General features: G+C 37.2%; 1 protein-coding gene across 2 annotated transcripts in view; it reads right to left on the reverse strand.

Annotated features, from left to right (window-relative positions):
* The window catches only part of hmcn1 (hemicentin 1), a 97,384-nt gene extending 81,159 nt beyond the window's left edge, over positions 1–16,225 (reverse strand). For both annotated transcript variants that reach the window (XM_067417756.1, XM_067417755.1), the window contains exon 1: positions 15,661–16,225. In XM_067417756.1, the coding sequence (XP_067273857.1) occupies positions 15,661–15,907 (247 nt within the window). In that variant the 5' untranslated portion in view covers positions 15,908–16,225. The remainder of the gene's footprint in view (positions 1–15,660) is intronic.
* Between the last annotated feature and the right edge of the window lie 1,727 nt (positions 16,226–17,952).

Here is a 17,952-nt window from a genome sequence, read left to right on the forward strand (position 1 = left end):
GCTATTGCTGACAACTTCAGAATGCAAGAACTACACTTAATTCAGGGGTCTAAATCTCTGCTTCTAATTTAGGCCAGTAGCATGATTGGTTTGGCCTTGGGCATATGTCATTGGCTAAGGGAGGCTCAGGGTTTACAGTAGGAGCTCTCTGGAGGAGTGTCCAAAAATTGATTGACACCTTTGAATGGCTGTTGATGCGACAGCACCCCATAAAACTGTCGAAACAGGCCAAGATGTTTCTCTCAGTATGTGACTGCAGCTGCCACCAGCACAACAAAATACTTCAAATAATCAGAACTTAAGGATGTACAAAACTTAAATGGTTTGTATTGAATATCAAATAACTCTTATATAAGCCATTATTCCTCCCAAAATACATAATCAGTCACCATACAACTACACTGTGTTCCGAATTATTATGCAAGTGATTTCAGTACAATAAATTCAGATTTTTTTTTTTTTTTCAAAAGAAATTGTTTTTTTTTTTTTTTTTTTTTTTTTAGATAACTGGTATCCATCTCAGACAGGTTTGTTTGAGTAAATGGATATCCTACTTAAATAAGTTGTTTTACATCATTAAGCAAGTTCTTTATGATGGGGAGGAAGAAAGATCTTTCTGAAGATGAAAGGCATGAAATGATGCAATGTTACCCAAAAGGCATTAAAAAATCTAATATTGTGTGACAACTGAATGGATAACTTGTGAGTAATTTACAGCAAAAAAGAACTCGGAAAGGCTTATAAAGGAAAGTTTGTTTCAAAATTATAGCTATAAAAAGCCAGGTATTTGAAGCTGGTGTCTCTGGAGTCTCAAGAACCTCTCCATACAGGCTGGCAGTTGTGCGTAAAGTTGCATTTCAGCCACCTCTAACCAATGCTCGCAAAGAGAAATGTTTACAGTGGGTGTAGAAATACACAAAGACAATTTAGAAATACACAACATTTTTAAATAGTTTCAATCACTGACAAATGATAGATGGATTTCTGGATGGTTAGTGAGTGGCCAAAAGAAATGTATACTTTTATTAAACAAAGATTAAGTTGATCTAAAGTGACAGTAAATATCTATTTAATTTTAAAAATGTTTAAATAAATAAACCGTTTGTCCTGCTGATGCAAGTAAATTTTGTTAAGAGGTCGCACTGGTGCCACCACCACAATGCCCAACTGATAAGAGCTGCCATTTCTGTTATATCAAACAGCAAACAAAAGCAGAACGGAACCAAAATGGCAAATATCAAAAACCACTAGGCCAGTGTTATATACAAACCCGATTCAAAAAAGTTGGGATACTGTACAAATTGTGAATAAAAAAATAATGCAATAATTTACAATTCTCAAAAAATTATATTTTATCCACAATAGAAGATAACATCAAATGTTGAAAGTAAGACATTTTGACGTTTTATGCCAAAGATTAGCTTATTTTGGTTTTTATAAGAGCTACACATTAGGGCTGTGCGATATTGAAGAAATATGCGATATGCAATATCTTATTATTAAATAATGCAATATTCGATACGATATTGCTATTAGTGAGTAAAATCTATTTCAATTATGAAAGCATTTGTGTTTCACATTCTCTTCTAAACAACTTCTAAAAGTGATTAGCAGTGTTTTAGCAAACATTTATGTCACAAATCGTTCACATTTCGGTGTGTGTATGTGTTTCAGATAGCGCGAGACTGTAAGTTATTGTTTTTCACAAATTATTATGTTTAATAACTCTTTTTAATATCAAGCAAGTCCCATAAGTAACAGTCATATGCCCAGCCTATTCTCTGCTTTATGTGTCGACCTAAAACTGACACTTTTCACAATGTTGAAGTAGCCTATTAAAATAATTCAGATATTGCATACCGTTGCGATACGTACATTTGCGATATTTCGATAATTTTGATATATTGTACAGCCCTACTACACATTACAAAAAAGTTAGGACAGGTAGTAATAAGAAGCCAGAAAAGTGAAATGTACATTTAAAGGTACCATGTGTAAAAATTAAGGTAAAAATATCCAAAAATTGACCAACACACATCAAAAGAATGAGAAGAAATAAGGGCGATGATGTCATTAAAAAAATGTCAAGTTATAGTGCTGCAGAGATATCAACCTTAATTAGCATTAGCATTACTAGCCCCGGCCCGACAGGTATCGTAATACCAGTCTCGGCCATGGGAGGCGGTATGCGGGCAACATAACCACCAGCCAACCTGGCGTACTTGAACCTGATGTCAATCATGTGGAAAGTACAGCCCACTACTTCATTTCAGTTCAGGGAAGAGAGTGGACGGATGGCCAAAGCCCTTGGCCCCTTAAATGTATCTGATATGATAAAAATAGCTGTTTTTACCTGACCGGAAAAAGCGGAAGTGCGGGCGCCCAGCGACTATGTCCTGTCCCGTCATAATAAAAGTCCCGGTACTCGCGAGCCGTTTAGAATAGGCGCCCTCCAGTGGAAGAAAAGTTGCATAGTGCACCTTTAAGGAACAGCTGGAAGACCATTTGCAACTTATTAGGTCAATTGGCAACCTGATTGGGTATAAAAAGAGCCTCTCAGAGTGGCAGTGTCTTTTAGAAGTCAAGATGGGCAGAGGATCACCAATTCCTCCAATGCTGTGGCGAAAAATAGTGGAGCAATATCAGAAAGGAATTTCTCAGAGAAAAATTGCAAAGAGTTAAACTCAAGTAACTTATCATTCACTGCAGTGCATAATATCATCCAAAGATTCAGAGAAACTGGAAAAATCTATGTGTGTCAAGGCCAGAAAACCATACTGGATGCCTGTGATCTTCAGACCCTTAGACGGCACTGCTTCACAAACAGGAATGCTACTGTAATGGAAATCACAACATGGGCTCAGGAATACTTCCAAAAAACATTGCCGGTGAACATAATCCCACGTGCCATTCACTGTTTCAGGCTAAAACTCTATAGGTCAAAAAAGAAGCCATATCTAGACATGATCCAGAAGCGCAGGCATTTTCTCTGGGCCAAGGTTCATTTAAAATGGACTGTGGCAAAGTGGAAACTGTTCTGTGGTCAGACAAATCAAAATTTGCTTTTGGAAAACTGGGACGCCATGTAATCTGGACTAAAGAGGACAAGGACAACCCAAGTTGTTATCAACGCTCAGTTCAGAATCCTGCATCTCTGATGGTATGGAGTTGTATGAGTGCGTTCTGCATTGGCCAGCTTACACATCTGGAAAGGCACCATCAATGCTGAAAGGTATATCCAAGTTCTAGAACAGTGGTTACCAACAACGTTCCTGGAGGCCCACCAACAGTGAACATTTTGCATTTCTCCTCAAACACATCTGATTTAAGTAATCCGCTTAGTAGTGACAAAACCTGATGCAGGTGTGTCAGACAAAGGAGACATGCAAGATGTTAACTGTTGGTGGGCCTTCAGGAAAGTGGTTGGGAACCACTGTTCTAGAACAACATATGCTCCCATCCCATCCAGATGTCGTCTCTTTCAGGGAAGACTTTTTATTTTCAAACATGACAATGCCAAACCACATACTGCATCAATTACATCATGTAAGAAGAAGGATCCGGGTACTGAAATCGCGAGCCTGCAATCCAGATCTTTCACCTATAGAAAACATTTGGCGCATCATAAAGAGGAAGATGTGACAAAGAAGACCTAAGACAGTAAAGCAACTAGAAGCCTGTATTAGACAAGAATGGGACAACATTCCTATTCCTAAACTTGAGCAACTTGTCTCCTCAGTCACCAGACGTTTGCAGATTGTTTAAAAAAAAGGGAATGCCACACAGTGGTAAACATGGCCTTGTTCCAACATTTTTTTAGATGTGTTGGAAAGTGTCCAACTTTTTTGGAATCAGGTTTGTATTTTGTTTAGTTGAGTACTTATCAAATTTTAATGTTTTAATGCGAAGATTTGTAAAACTAAAAATAAAGGTGTAGGCCATATCACCCTGTAGCCCAAGACTGGTTTCACACTGAAGCTAAGCAGGGCTGAGCCTGGTCAGTACCTGGATGAGAGCAACTGGGAAAACCAGGTAACTACTGGTTGAGCTAAGTTGATAGAAATACAGAACATCACACAAATATATAAAAGAACATTTTGATAAATAAACCTAAAAAAACCTGCCTAGAGAGGAAAAGAACACTTTGAGTGCGTTTACATGCATGTTCTTAAGCCGGTTAATGTTCTTAATGCCTAAAGTGGGTCGCACACTGGACGCGAAGCTCAGCACCGCGCCGCGCCTCAGGTATCTAACACCAGACGCGCACATTATATACACACAAGCTCAATTTTGAGCAACTCAATTTTTCGTCTTCTGACAGAAGAGCTGCACGATGGGTGTATCTTGTAGCACAGGGTGAAATCATTATGTACATTGATGATTTGAGGGAAATATAAGACTTGAAGCGAACACACAAACGTTCTTCCCCATGTGAGCTGGAACTTTATTAAAAATAAATGAAGTATCACAAATTCCTAATATTAGGATCCAAAGGAAGCTTAGGCCGGGGACACACTGCAAGCGTGGCGTGAGCATCTCGGCTGCGTGGCATGTCTGTTTTTAATTCGGTTCCCATGCTAACCGGTTAGAGCTTGCACACTGGCTGCGTGACACTCACGGCTGCATGCTTGAAATAGAAGAGACGCCTATTTTACAAGCGCTTCCAGGCAAAGTAGTATAGGAAAAGATGTTTGTATGTCATTTTGACACAAATACATATTAATAAAATGACATTTTCAAGTTTAAAGGCTCTAGGTTAACATAAATGCAGATATAGGACTATGTAATAATAAAAAAACAACATAATTATCAATTTTGAACAATTAAACATGTCAATACTGAACCAAATATTCTGTAGCCTATTTTGCCGTCAATACTGTAGATATGTATGGTCAATAGGCTACTGCCAACGTTGTCTTTGCTGTATCAATAGGCAATATATTTATATTTATCATGAAGTATAGGGCTTCCCTGCACATCAATAACAGCAGCAGTGCTGCGTCAGACACGCTTCTTGTGTGCAACGACAGGGAAAACGCCACGCAGCCGCCCCGCGGCTGACACGCAACAGAAACGCCATGCCATTATTGCAGTGTGTCTCCGGCATTATGCAGTGACTGTGTTCTTCCACAATATCTTGCTATCTCCTTCAGCCTGTTTATTGCTGCTGGCTAGCGAGCTGATCACCTCCATGAGACGGTGGGCGGGGCTACTGAATTAGACATTTTGTAGAGGCAGTGTTTCGTCGCGCGATGACGTAAGAATGAAGCTCACGATCGTTTTCTGGGCCTGGTGTCTATAAAAGTTTTCAGCTCTGAAACTTACAGGATAATCTTATATTACCATGACCTTTTATATATCAAAAGCTCAAGAGAAAGTTGATTTCTCAATTCTTAAATCCCTTTAAAATAAACAAATAAATCTTGCACAAGTGGTCAAGGTGCATTGTGCAAAATGTTCTTCCCAACATGCACTGCTGCTGGACACCAAGAAGGTTCTAGTGACAGGGAGCATAAGAAAACCCTTAGGACATGTCCTAAAAGCCTCTTATTTGGCTTTTTACTCAATATTTGAATTAATGGTCCTGTCAGCTCATATTTAGAAGAGTTAAAATAAGTTATAGGAGGAAATTAAACTTTTCATTTCATGATCATATGCTAAAAAAAAAATTGTCTGGACCATGTTCAAAACAGTTAATACTTAAAAATAAAGTTTCTTGGTCCTTTTCTTGAGCGATACTTCACTATAAATCAGCTCATCTCAGCTACTCTATATGAATAATATCTACATAACATGTGGCTTCCATTACATTCAACATACAATAATATAAAAAGCAGAACCATTGGCTGCAATGTAAGACTGCTGGACCTAACATATAGAGCGTTGGTTGATATACATTTTCTTTTAAGCCTTGCCAAGTCACTGATTGCAAGTCTATAACTTTCTCATGTCATGAAATAACTGGATTTAACTGAATTGTACGATGTGAACGCTGTTGGTTTACAAGTGTGACCAAAGTAACAATATATTTGGATAACATAGCTGCACAATGTTTTGTTAAAAATGCGAGAGCTTTGAAAAGCTAGACTGACTCAAGTGTCTTGGCAGCATTAGCTTGAATAGGATGAACATAACAAAAAAATAAATTGTATTTTGCATCATATATCATCGGTTTTATAGCAAAAGTTTATCCTGTTTTGGTACAGTATGAGCTTTGAGGGCTTGCTTATTGTAACAAAGTCAATGGCAAGTTTAATGGAAACCAACTGTATATTGGTGCAAAGTATTTGTCATTACTCATATGAGCCCAACAGGGCCAAAATGTTATATGATGTAAAGTGCACAAACTCTTTCAATAAACAGCAAATGTTTCTCTGATGTGGAGTGCATTTTTTCCATTGTGTCAGATATCCTATAGACAAAGACCCTGCACCACTGGCCCGAATCATCGACCACACACATGCTCCGTTCACTCAAAACCACAAACCCAGAGAGGACTCCGTCTAACAATCCATTTCCTCACACTTCTTTCATACTCACACCACAAAACTTTCAGCAGGTTGGCCTCTAAAGAAAAGCCTAAACTGAAGGTCAGAAGGTGTCCATCACTTGCTCTGTAAAACCAAAAGTCAGACCAGAGATCATAACACAGACACAGCAGATGCTGACATGCCAGCTGGGAGCTGAGTGGCGTTTTTTCAGCCGCTCAGGAAATGTTTCGGCAGTGAGACGGTGACTCCCCTGGGAGAAAAAAGGGAAGACAAAAAGGGATGAAGAAAGACAGGAATAGACAGACTCAGAAAGGAATGCAAATCAGGGGTCGAGAGCAGGGGAGAGATGAAAAAAGACATGAAAGCTAACCAATTCCATAAAAAGTATAGAAAATCATTATGAAGAAATCTCTTGCTACTCTCAATCTTTCAATGTTTTTTTTCTAGGAAAACTAGTCATGTCGTGTCATATGCAGTATTAAGCTGGCTCTCATTTGGATGAGACTAGTTTTCCCCTATGGAGGAGGTCAGTTAAATGGGTGTTTAAATACATGCTTAATTCTGAATTGGATCAAGTCAGTGTTTTTTTCCTCACACAGCCTCCATAAAATGTACTAAACGAATTGCATACTGATTTTCAGCTCATTTAAAGCTCCTCTGAGAAATCTAAACCCGGTCGAATTCAGGACTGTCTGCAATTTTGTGCGTAATTGTTTCACTTCTCATTTATTTTGACCTTTGTCGAACTGTAACTAAAGCTAAATGTCTTGTTCCATCTCATTGTGGATTTCCCCCCAAATTTCTGAGTTAAAAAAAGAAAGACATTTGGTGTCTCAAGTACTGCTGGCTTCACATCCAATGAAAACAGTCAACTAAATCAATAACCTGATCACAGGCTAACTACTGTAGTTGCACCATCAAGCATAATTCATAATTCACTTTATTCATTCCTATAATAATAAGCCTATATTCATAATTGTATAATTCTATCATGCTTATAGGATCATTTCAAAAGTTTTTTGTTTTGTTTTTTTGTGATGTATCCAGACAGATACTTCCATATTAGTGGTCAACTAATATTTTGATATTTTGATTTGATAGCTGATGCTGATGCCGATATCTTAGAGCAATGTTAATTTTACATACAATAGAGAGGGACTATGACATAAGTATGACTTGGCAGGATATAGCACAACAGGAAAAATGTAAAAGCCATAATTACAGTACATGAAAACATCAGTATGCTAATAATCATAAATCAAAAGTACTAATTCTATCAGAACAGCACTTCAGAGAGCTGTGACGAAAGAAGTGAAGCATTCATTTCAAACTGAAATTGACCTATTTCACATGCTTGACAGAAAAAAACTAAACATTTATTTAGATAAATATGTACTTGCTTGCATCATCCAAAATCCTGTCACTAAACACAAACAGACTCAATTAATACAGACCAAATGAGTTTTCCTATAGGAGCAAAAAACTGAAAAAAGCTGTGAATGAAAAACTTAACTATGCACAAATTACCAAAATAGCCCATCCTCTCAACATCTAAACAATTATCCCATGTAGCAGATTCAAATTTTGATCATATTACATAATTGTGAAGTGCAGAGTAATCACCTCCTTACAGCCTGGCGTGTTCTGAAAGATTTTTCACGTTTTCAACTTTAGTTAGTGTGTGTAATGTTTGAGCACCAAAAATATCTGCAAGGTTACAAAACTCAAAGTCCACTCCAAAGGAAGATTTACACTTACTTTAACAGAAAACCCTTTTCAAGAACTACAACAAACGGCTTGTTTGGACTAAAACACACTTCTTCCGGATCTTGTGAAGTCACAATGTTACTCATTTAAATAATCCCGCCCATGGAATATGCTAAAAAAAAAGACGACCTTTGCTCTCTTTTCCTCGCACATATGAATCAAAATCAACTGAACTGACACAATGGTAAAAGGTCGGAAGACCGATGTTCATGTTGCACGTTGCGCATTCAGAGAATTGTTTCCCTTGAATTACCACAGGGTAATTGAACTGCACACAAAAAACGTTTCTTACTCTGACAAAGAGACAAGCGTTTCCGCATGTGCAGCTGACATAAACCACACTTACGATAAACAAACCCCCCCCAAAAAATGTAAAAAGTGTTTTCTGTGTTCACACAAATCTTTCGCAATGTCTTAACAGCCGGTATTCGCACAGCTGGAAACACGTCCGCTAATGTCCAATTTGCAACCATAGACTCATTTGAACTGATTCATTTTAAAAGGATGAACTTTTGCTTTTTACATATAAGAGGTCATCATATTATAAAAATATCCTGTACGTTTCAGAACTGAAAGCATCCTTGCTAGTCCAAAAAAAAGCTTTTATTGACACCAGGCTCAGCAAACGACATGTTTTTTAAAGTGGGGATCGTTTGACGTCAAAGGGAACATGTAACATGTAAGTAACTGTGTTCATTCTAATACCTGATCTGAAATGTAATGATTCATTGCGTTGTTTCTCTTAGGATGAAAATAATTTGTTATTTAACGTGATTAAATTATATAAATAAAGCAATCAAAGAAAGCTCATTTTGCAATCGTTCAAGCAGCATGGGCTGAAACTGTGAACAGTGAGAGTTTATCAGTGACGCATTTATAAGTGACTGAGTTCTGGAGTCGCGTCAAAACTCCCGTTTTATTTAACAAATCTCTTAACTATATCACTATATCACGAGATTCTGCTTTCAACCGCTCAATCTCTGCAACCTTTCATGCCCTAATATAATGCCATATATCTAAATGTAATGCAACATTTTTCACGATTAGTTAACCACATGAGAGCTGTAATAGTAAAAATGCACTAAAAGAGAGGGTAAAACTATATCGAATGGAAATACGTTAGCCAATTACAGCAGTAGACCTTTAGACTGAAGTCTGACAGCAGACATGCCCCTTAAAACAGTGTTCAATGCCACTGAAGGGCCACTCCTAATGGGACAAAAGAAACTATACAATCAAATTACACGACACAGTTTTTAATCACGCTGATGTTCAAGTGTTCGTTCTTTAAATAAGTTACATTTTAGTTAGTTGATTTTATAAAAAACATGGGTGTGTTGTTAAGAGATTGATAACTTTGAGCAAAGCAGTCCCTGATGCACTAACGGACATTTTTCGGGAACCTCGGAAGGAGATTGGAGCTTAAACTTTAATCTGATAAGAGTAATTGGAACCCTGATATTGCGACTCAACTTTGCGCTCACTGCACAGACTTGAAACCCAAGATGTCAGCGCCATATTTGACCACTGGTGGTTTCAGTTACGTCAACAGAAGAAAGTGAAGGCATGTCATCCATCTTTTTTTACAGTCTATGGGGTAAAACAACTGATCTGTCCAACACTTAACTCACAAATTGGTTTATAATCATTTAATCAAACACCTCTGAAATGAAAATGCAAGTGTGCTTACCCCATTTAGCAAGAGTGGATAGTAAGAATTATCCTTAATAATTCACAGTATTTTCTGGTTATTTGTATTCACAATGTGTAGTAAATTACATATGAAATACATATGGTGAAACCAGAACAAACAAGTTGTTGTTAGCTAGCTGCTATTTTTATTAATTAGATTATTTGTTAATAAACTTTTTAATGCTACTTTTTTAATATTGATATGATTATACACCAAAATACCGTTAAACAGTGTAAACAATGAAGAACAAAAGAAACAAACATTAAGGTAAGAGAGCATACATAATATGAGATATCAAAATGAGATAACCAAAAATAACAAACTCCTCCTTTGCATTTATTTTAAATGTATTGTCAGTATTGGGTTTGCAAATCACGTGGATAGGGGACGTTTTGTGTGTGTGTGTGTGTGTGTGTGTGTGTGTGTGTGTGTGTGTGTGTGTGTGTATCAGCCATCAATGAAGACAATTTTTGACCCTGGAAAAACTTTGATCAAGACTTTTTGAAAAAAAGGGCATAGTAGGATCCATTTAAAACACCTGATAGATTGTGAGGCCCTAAAAGGCTAAAACTCAGTAGCTCCACTAACATTAGAACAAAGAAAAACACCTTTTTGGCATAATTGAGTCAAACATATTTGTCAGATCATATAAATCAATTTGTGTATTTGTGTGTATTTGCCTATGTAGGGTAGCATGGCTCACTGAGGTATTTATCTTTTCATTTTTAAAGAATAAAAATGTATGCATGATATCAAAGTACTTCAAAAAAAATTGCATAAGCAACTATTTGGCCTGAAGAAAGTGTAACTTTGCTCAACATCTGAAAAAGAGCCAATAATTTTCCACTAACTTATAACAGCTTCTAATGCAATTATACTCTAATGGTATCCATGTTTGTCTTTCAAACATCTGAAAATCATACTGAGGCCAAATGTCATCTTTTGTCCTTTCATCCTTCATTCCAAAATCATCTCAAGTTCAACTTCCCAGCAGACTTCGACCTTTGCACTGCACCAGACATAAAAGGTCACAGAATATCTCTGTGTCCAATCAAAACAATTCCAACAGCTCAGAAAGTGCAAACAATGGCCAAATATATGGTCACAATCTAGAAGGAATCCCAAGAACTGCAGCAAATTGTTCCTAATGCTTGTAGTTTACTTACTATCATTCAAAAGTTTATAGTCAGTAAGATTTTTTTTTGGAAAGAAGTCCCTTATGCTCACCAAACCTGCATTTATTGAATCATATGCAGTAAATATATAATTATTGTGAAATAGTATTACAAATGAATGGTTTTAAGTGCTTTACAGTAGCTACATTTTAAATGTTTTACTGCCACTTTTGAACAATTTAATGTGTCATTGTCATATATGTCATGAGCCCCCCTATAAATATTAGGTTGTTTGAATAGTTTTAAGTGCTTTACAGTAACTACTAGGTAGCACTTTTTTTTTTAAATGGCTCCTTGTGTAACACCTGAGGCACCGGAATCAGAGTTCACTGGAATCACTGTTCTCAAATTAGAGACTGTTATATTATTCGCTCCTCATCATTAAAGAGATGAAACAGAAGAATTACACCATACTCCACTGTACTCTGAAACCCTATTTAACTCACCCCACCCACCGTCATGAATTCTTGCCTAATGGCATCATTACGGGCCGTGTTCACGCCAATCCCCTTGTAATCTAGGGGCATTCTGAGATGAATGCAGCTTCTAAGGACAAGCACCAAAAGGGTCAAAGAGCTGTTGGAAATGAGCTTTGAAAATGTTAAAAGCATTGCAAGCATTATGTTCCTCCAATCCCGTTTTGAAAGCGTTGGTAACAGGTCTAACTAAAGGGAGCAGATGCGACCAATCAAATTGAAGAGTGCTGCAATGCTCCTTAAAAGTTTCGGTGATTTTCAACAAGTTGTAAGCATGTCATTGTTCATTCACAAAGCAGGTTGTCAAACAATTTGGTTAATTCATTTCAACTGCGATGGGATGTAGAGATGCACTGATTGCAATTATCTTGGCCAATTCAGATTTCCGTAATAAAAAAAGAACAAATTGCAAACAACATCAAAATGAAATTCAACAGAATAAAGAGATATGCAATAAACAGGGCTTTACGTGTTTTTTTTTTGTTTTTTTGTTTTTTACAATAAATATACCGGTATATTCAGGTAAGAAATAATACAGAAATTAAAGAAAAATATCAAATGTAAAATAACTGTATACTATTCTTTGTTGAAAAAATTAAAGAAAAAAGGTTGAAGATACACACGTTAGTCAGTCAAGAGCAGAGTGAATTTCTCTTTGTCCTTTGATTAACATGACAGACAGCAACAGGTATATTAGGCTGCTGTCACTTTAAGAGTTTATGCACGGAGAGAATATACGGTTATACAACATGTGTTATCTTTGCACTATTTTAACTATTAACTATTTACATTCCAAAACTGACTGCATTTACCTGAACCCAACAAGCAATTTTGTGCTTAAGACATCTAAAACACTCCAAAACAATGTAAAATTTGGGCTGTCAGTGAAAATGTAATAGATGTCTAATTCCAACCAAGAATAGACTAGTCATCTAGATAAAACATGAACATTTCAAAGAAATTAAACTATGTACCTCATACATCTCGCAAGTTATTTTGGCAAAAACAGCAACCAAATTATTTATTTTGGCTATAAGTGGGTTACTCTCATAGCCTGACTATATCGGGTCTATTGTTAACAGAGACAGTGAAATGACGGTTATTGCTTGCTGGGAATACTCAACAAGCACGGGCACTCTGACATTCAGTGTGTATTTGACCGTTTACACACAGTAAGCCACTCATTTTGGTACTTGCGCACACTTTTGGGGTGAGCCCAAAACCTGTACGAATTAGTACAGTTATTCTCAATACAAGCACTATTTAACCGAAGCGAATGAAATGAGTGAGTGAGAGGAGGTGAATGTGATACTTCGCAGTCAGAGAGAAAAAGAGCGAGAACGCGCAGCTGGTGCTATAGCCTGTGTCGCTGGCAACAAAATGGACCAGCTCAAAATCGGAAAGACACGAGACTGACAGGCCGGTCACTGGTCCTAGCCGAGCATGCGGGAAAACTGCTGATTCCAGTCCATGGACGTTAGATCAGTGTCTCTATAGTAGAAAGAAAGTGAAATAAAGCTCATATCAAAACAGCGTTTTCCCCCTTTTACTACAGAAAGACAAAAGGGAATTATTTGCTTTGGAAGAGACAGCTGACTGATATTCATATCCACCCAGCTGTCATCATTAGGATCTTCAGGAACCTGGAGAATTCAGCCTGTCACTTAGTAATGAGTCCACAAGAATGCCAATTCTGATTATTCTCTGTTTGAAGTTTATATTATTTGTCATAACATTTTCTGACGGTTTTAAGGTGACAAGAATGAAATTAATGCATTTTCTTGATTGTCCCTGATCTGACTATCTATCCAGCTCATCAAAGTCTGTCCAGAAGCCTTGGAGAGATTCAAAGCGTGCACATAATAATGGGATTTAAATAGTATTAATAAAAAGACCTTGAAAAGAGTGAGAAATTGTATGAGAAACAGTTTCAGTCACTGAAACACACGCAAGTTAAGGAACTAAGATTACAGTGATATTTACAGGCCTATGTATGTGTGTGTACTTGTAAACGCACAGTATGTGTGTGAGAAGTACATCACTGGACTCTCAGGAAAGCAGTAGCACAGGGAGCCTGTGGCCACACACTGCTAAACGGGCCAACTGCTCTTTAAAAGATCTCTGGACATCTGAAACTCATTGAAACCTCCACTGACTATTAACCCTTATTCAGTGCCCAAGGGACTTTCTATTTCCTCTTCCAGGTCGCAGTTAGAGAGTTTCTAGAGTAAAAGATTACATTTTTTTAAGTCTCTAATATGCAAGCGTTTTATCCACCCATACTTTAGTATGCTTATAATGAATGAATCAATTCAACCAACCAACCAACCATTTTTATCTGTTTACTTAGTTTAGATAGGTAATCAAAGAAGTGAAAATGACCCAAAAGTCTGAGTAACCAGTAGAAAAACTCAACCAGGCCTTTTCCTTACCATACCAAATAATTGGTGGTTAGTTAGATTAATTTTTCTACTGAAATTCCTTGAGAAGTGTGGCTAAATCAGAAGCTAAATATGCTAAATTACCTAATCATTATTATTTAAAATACATTTAAATCTATACACATAACCAGCAGTCAACAGTTTGAGTTTGATTCAAAACTTCCTTTCCTGGGACCAGAGTTGTTTTTTGATTTATGCAATAAAAAACATGGACACTATCCAGAAAGCCACTCGCAGATTGAAAATTTCTTGACAAACTAGCTGCGCATGTTATGTGTTGTCTAAATAATGCATTTTCCACTCCTTTGGCCGCATTACGCATCTGTGAGGCTTCTCAAAACGATCTACAATATTGCAAACAAACAGGCAATAGCCTGATTTCAGTACATGATTGCACACATCTGGAATACTGATTTACTGATTTTGCGAAGGAACAAGCAATCTTTCGTTCCCTCTCCCGCTCTAAGGGTCTTCTTTTGTGTTGCAAATCTTTCGGTTTAGTTACAGTGGACAGCGCATTCTGAAGAAATAACCAGATACAGAGCGCATCTTGAAAGAAATTCCTGAGCACCCCAAGGAGTGGATGGAAAATGTATTTGGCATGCTGCTTTTGGACACTTTAGGTCAGACTCAGTTCGGAACGAAGAAGGGGGAGGCTTTACATCTCTTGAGACAATACTTTCTTTTGAGACTCTCTCTCTTCGAAGGCGTTTGGAGAGTCTAGATACTTTGTTTTTAATCCTTTGTACCATATTTACCACAAAACATTACTTACCCTGAAATGTTATCATTTACATGCCATTTTCTCTTTTAGGCTTTGTTTAGATTAGATAAGTGAACTTGCTTTGAAATTGATTACAAAGCCAAAAATCCCCAAGAACTCGACATGTTCAGAGGCTGAATCAGACCCAAAACACAAAATCAGAGTCTTTGATCATTCAGGGACTCATTTTATACAGATCAGGTATATTTTAAGGAACATACTGAATCTTTACCCATGCCTCTGTACTCAGAAAATACCTAATTGTTACAGTTACTAGAGTATCTAACTGTCCTGTACAGTCATTATAGTGTGGCTGCACTAGCAGGTTTTCGGATGCTTCCAAGGTTGTTCCGCCTGGATAGATGGAATGATAATGACAGTGAATTCGGGACATAGAACATCTGGGCACTACAAACAATGCTTTTATACCTCCTGTAGGTGTGAGATACTCCAGCATGAAGCAACTCTCAGCAAACTAACAGATTTGTCATGTTTCTGGCAACAAGTCCCTCTTTTAGATGAGATACATATGTAAACATCCTTAAAACAAGACACATTTACTTGACAAGCAAAGCTGTGTAACACAATAAGACTTTGTCTTCAGATTATAGCTAATTTTTCTTCTTTTGCAAAATTGTCTGTTTAAATAAACCAAAATAAAATGCATTAGATTTATGCTTAAATCATAAAAGGTATAGGCTACCCTGAAAACAAGTCTTGTCTAACGCAACTGATCTTTTCAAGAAAATGTGTTTAATGTGTAAATGTTTTAAGGGTAAGAATTAACGGGCAAGAATTAGGCTAACGAATTACATTTTATTTTATAATTAAAAGTAATTTGCGTTGTGTTATACCTGGGTCATGAAAAGGCACCAAGGCGAAGTTGTATAGAGGTCTCTGGGGTCTGCTGAGGGATGTTTCCAAAATCTTCGATGCTCCTTCAATTACTTGCACTAAATCATCGTACATGGAGCCGGTGACATCAAACACAAATGCCAAGGTGGACGCTCCTTCTGGGATATCTTCATTTGTGTCCTGGGCTGCTGATAAAACGTTAAGAACTAGTATCAGACCAAGAAAAAACGGGGAACTCAAGTCCATCTTGATATTTCCAACTGCTCCTCAGCACAAAAAAATACAATAAAAAAATAACATCGACCGAAAAATAAATCAGCGACGAGCTGAAGGAAAGTGACAAGACATTGGTTCAAAATGTCAAAACGTGCACTAGTGGGGGAAAAGTAAAATCTTTGTGGAGACAAAAGTGTGAGGGAAAGATTCAGCTTCAGATGTTTCCTGACAGTCGCTTGCGCGAGGATGTTTTGAGTTTTAGCCCGCGCGCGTCCTGCTCCTCTGAAGTTTCTTCACAAACTGTCGCCTTTACAAATGCTCATCCACTATTAACTTCTTTTCACCAGATGCGAGACAACAAGCACCTCAGGCAAACACTGACTCGCCGTATTAAGAAGCTGCGCTCTTATTGGTTCGCAGCTCTCTCTCTTTTTTGGATCGCGAGGGGGTCTTGTGCGTATTGACAGACATATCACGGAATTACATTCCATGGGGTCTCTATATGAAACCGATTTTCAGCGCTGAAACGAAACAATTCTTAATTGATAAATATGAACAATAAATATGAACAATTAAGCTGAAATATATTTCACTCTTATGGATTATTAAATTAATGCACTAAAATAACATAATGTAGGCTAATATGAAACCCCACAAAAATAACATCATAATAAACAAATAAACACTCAATACATTGTAAAGTCATAAAACAATAATAAATACCACTAAATATTACACTTCGTTATAAGAGTCAGGTTAGACTCCATTCACACTGTAGTTATAAGCGCAGAGCTATGTCGTTTTTGCACTTTTACCACCACCTATTGGCAATGCAGTATGATCAACTTAATTGTCTCTACAAAATCACTTGCCAGCAAAAATGCAGGCGACCAACGTGTAAGGGCAATATAATTGCGAAAGGACAGAAATTATTAGACTACATGTGTTTTTGTTGGCGGTATGTTTGAGAAATGTTCGAGTAAGTGAAAAGTTTGCTTGTCGGACTGTAAAAAAAAAAAGAAAGAAAAAGAAGAAAAAAAGGATCAGGGTCAGCAGATTTTTGTGAGTGGGCCTAATGGAGTAAAAAAAAAAAAAAGAAGACCATGTAAAAGAGGAGCCAAAGAAACAGCCATGGTATAGAATTAACCAGTTCGCAGTTTTGAGTTGGAAGCGTGTCAAACCACAAGACATAAATACCATTTTGGTTGATGAGATGGTAATACTAAGTCAGTTGGAAAAAGGTGCAAAGGAATAGTTAAGACAGATTTTGCCCCGAGTTGACGTAAATTAGTTGCTCTAAAACAATTTCCCAACACTAGATGTCACTATAGCATTTTTATTTCATTTTTGTTTTGCAGTATGATCGTAAAACCCTTGCTCTGAAATGGCAACAAGTATTCATTATCTCAAATTTCCTTACCTCCTTGGTATAAAAGCCTTCTTTTGAAAATTTTCTTCCAAAGCAAGCATCTTCGTTTGAAGCATTTATCTAATCCACTTAACTGTTTACAAAAACTTGTTTAATAGAGTATGGTATTCCAAAGCTAACATGGAAATATAACAACAAATGATACTGAACATACATGCTTAATCCTTACAAACAACAACAACAACCCCCAAATCTCTTTTAAGCCAAGACCAGGATATTTCATTCCATGCTCTTACTTGAACCACCTGATACTTTCCAATTGCTAAAAAGGGAGGGGATTTTAAAACCCAATTTCCTTTGGTACATTAGTTCAAGGCAAGACTAATCGAAACCTCAATCTCTATGTAAATGGCAGTTCAAAGCAGGGTTGTTAAGGGCTTGAGTGAATACAAGAGTGACTTATTCTCCCACACTCCCAATCCACAGAAATCACCAGAAAAAAAATAGGGGTTTTGGCTTGGAGTATTCATTTTGTCCACTAGATGTCCACCCTGCAATTGACAGAATAAAAAAAATACACCATGTTGGCACAGGTATGTTGATCTCGAGTCTTCTTTGGCTTGAGTTGATCGTATGGAATTGAGGCAGGATGATTATTTTGGATACTGCTGGTTGTAGGTTTGAATCAGGGCCCAAAAGCAGCAGG

This window comes from Pseudorasbora parva, chromosome 15 (genome assembly GCF_024679245.1).
Source record: "Pseudorasbora parva isolate DD20220531a chromosome 15, ASM2467924v1, whole genome shotgun sequence".
Classification (NCBI taxonomy): Eukaryota; Metazoa; Chordata; class Actinopteri; order Cypriniformes; family Gobionidae; genus Pseudorasbora; species Pseudorasbora parva.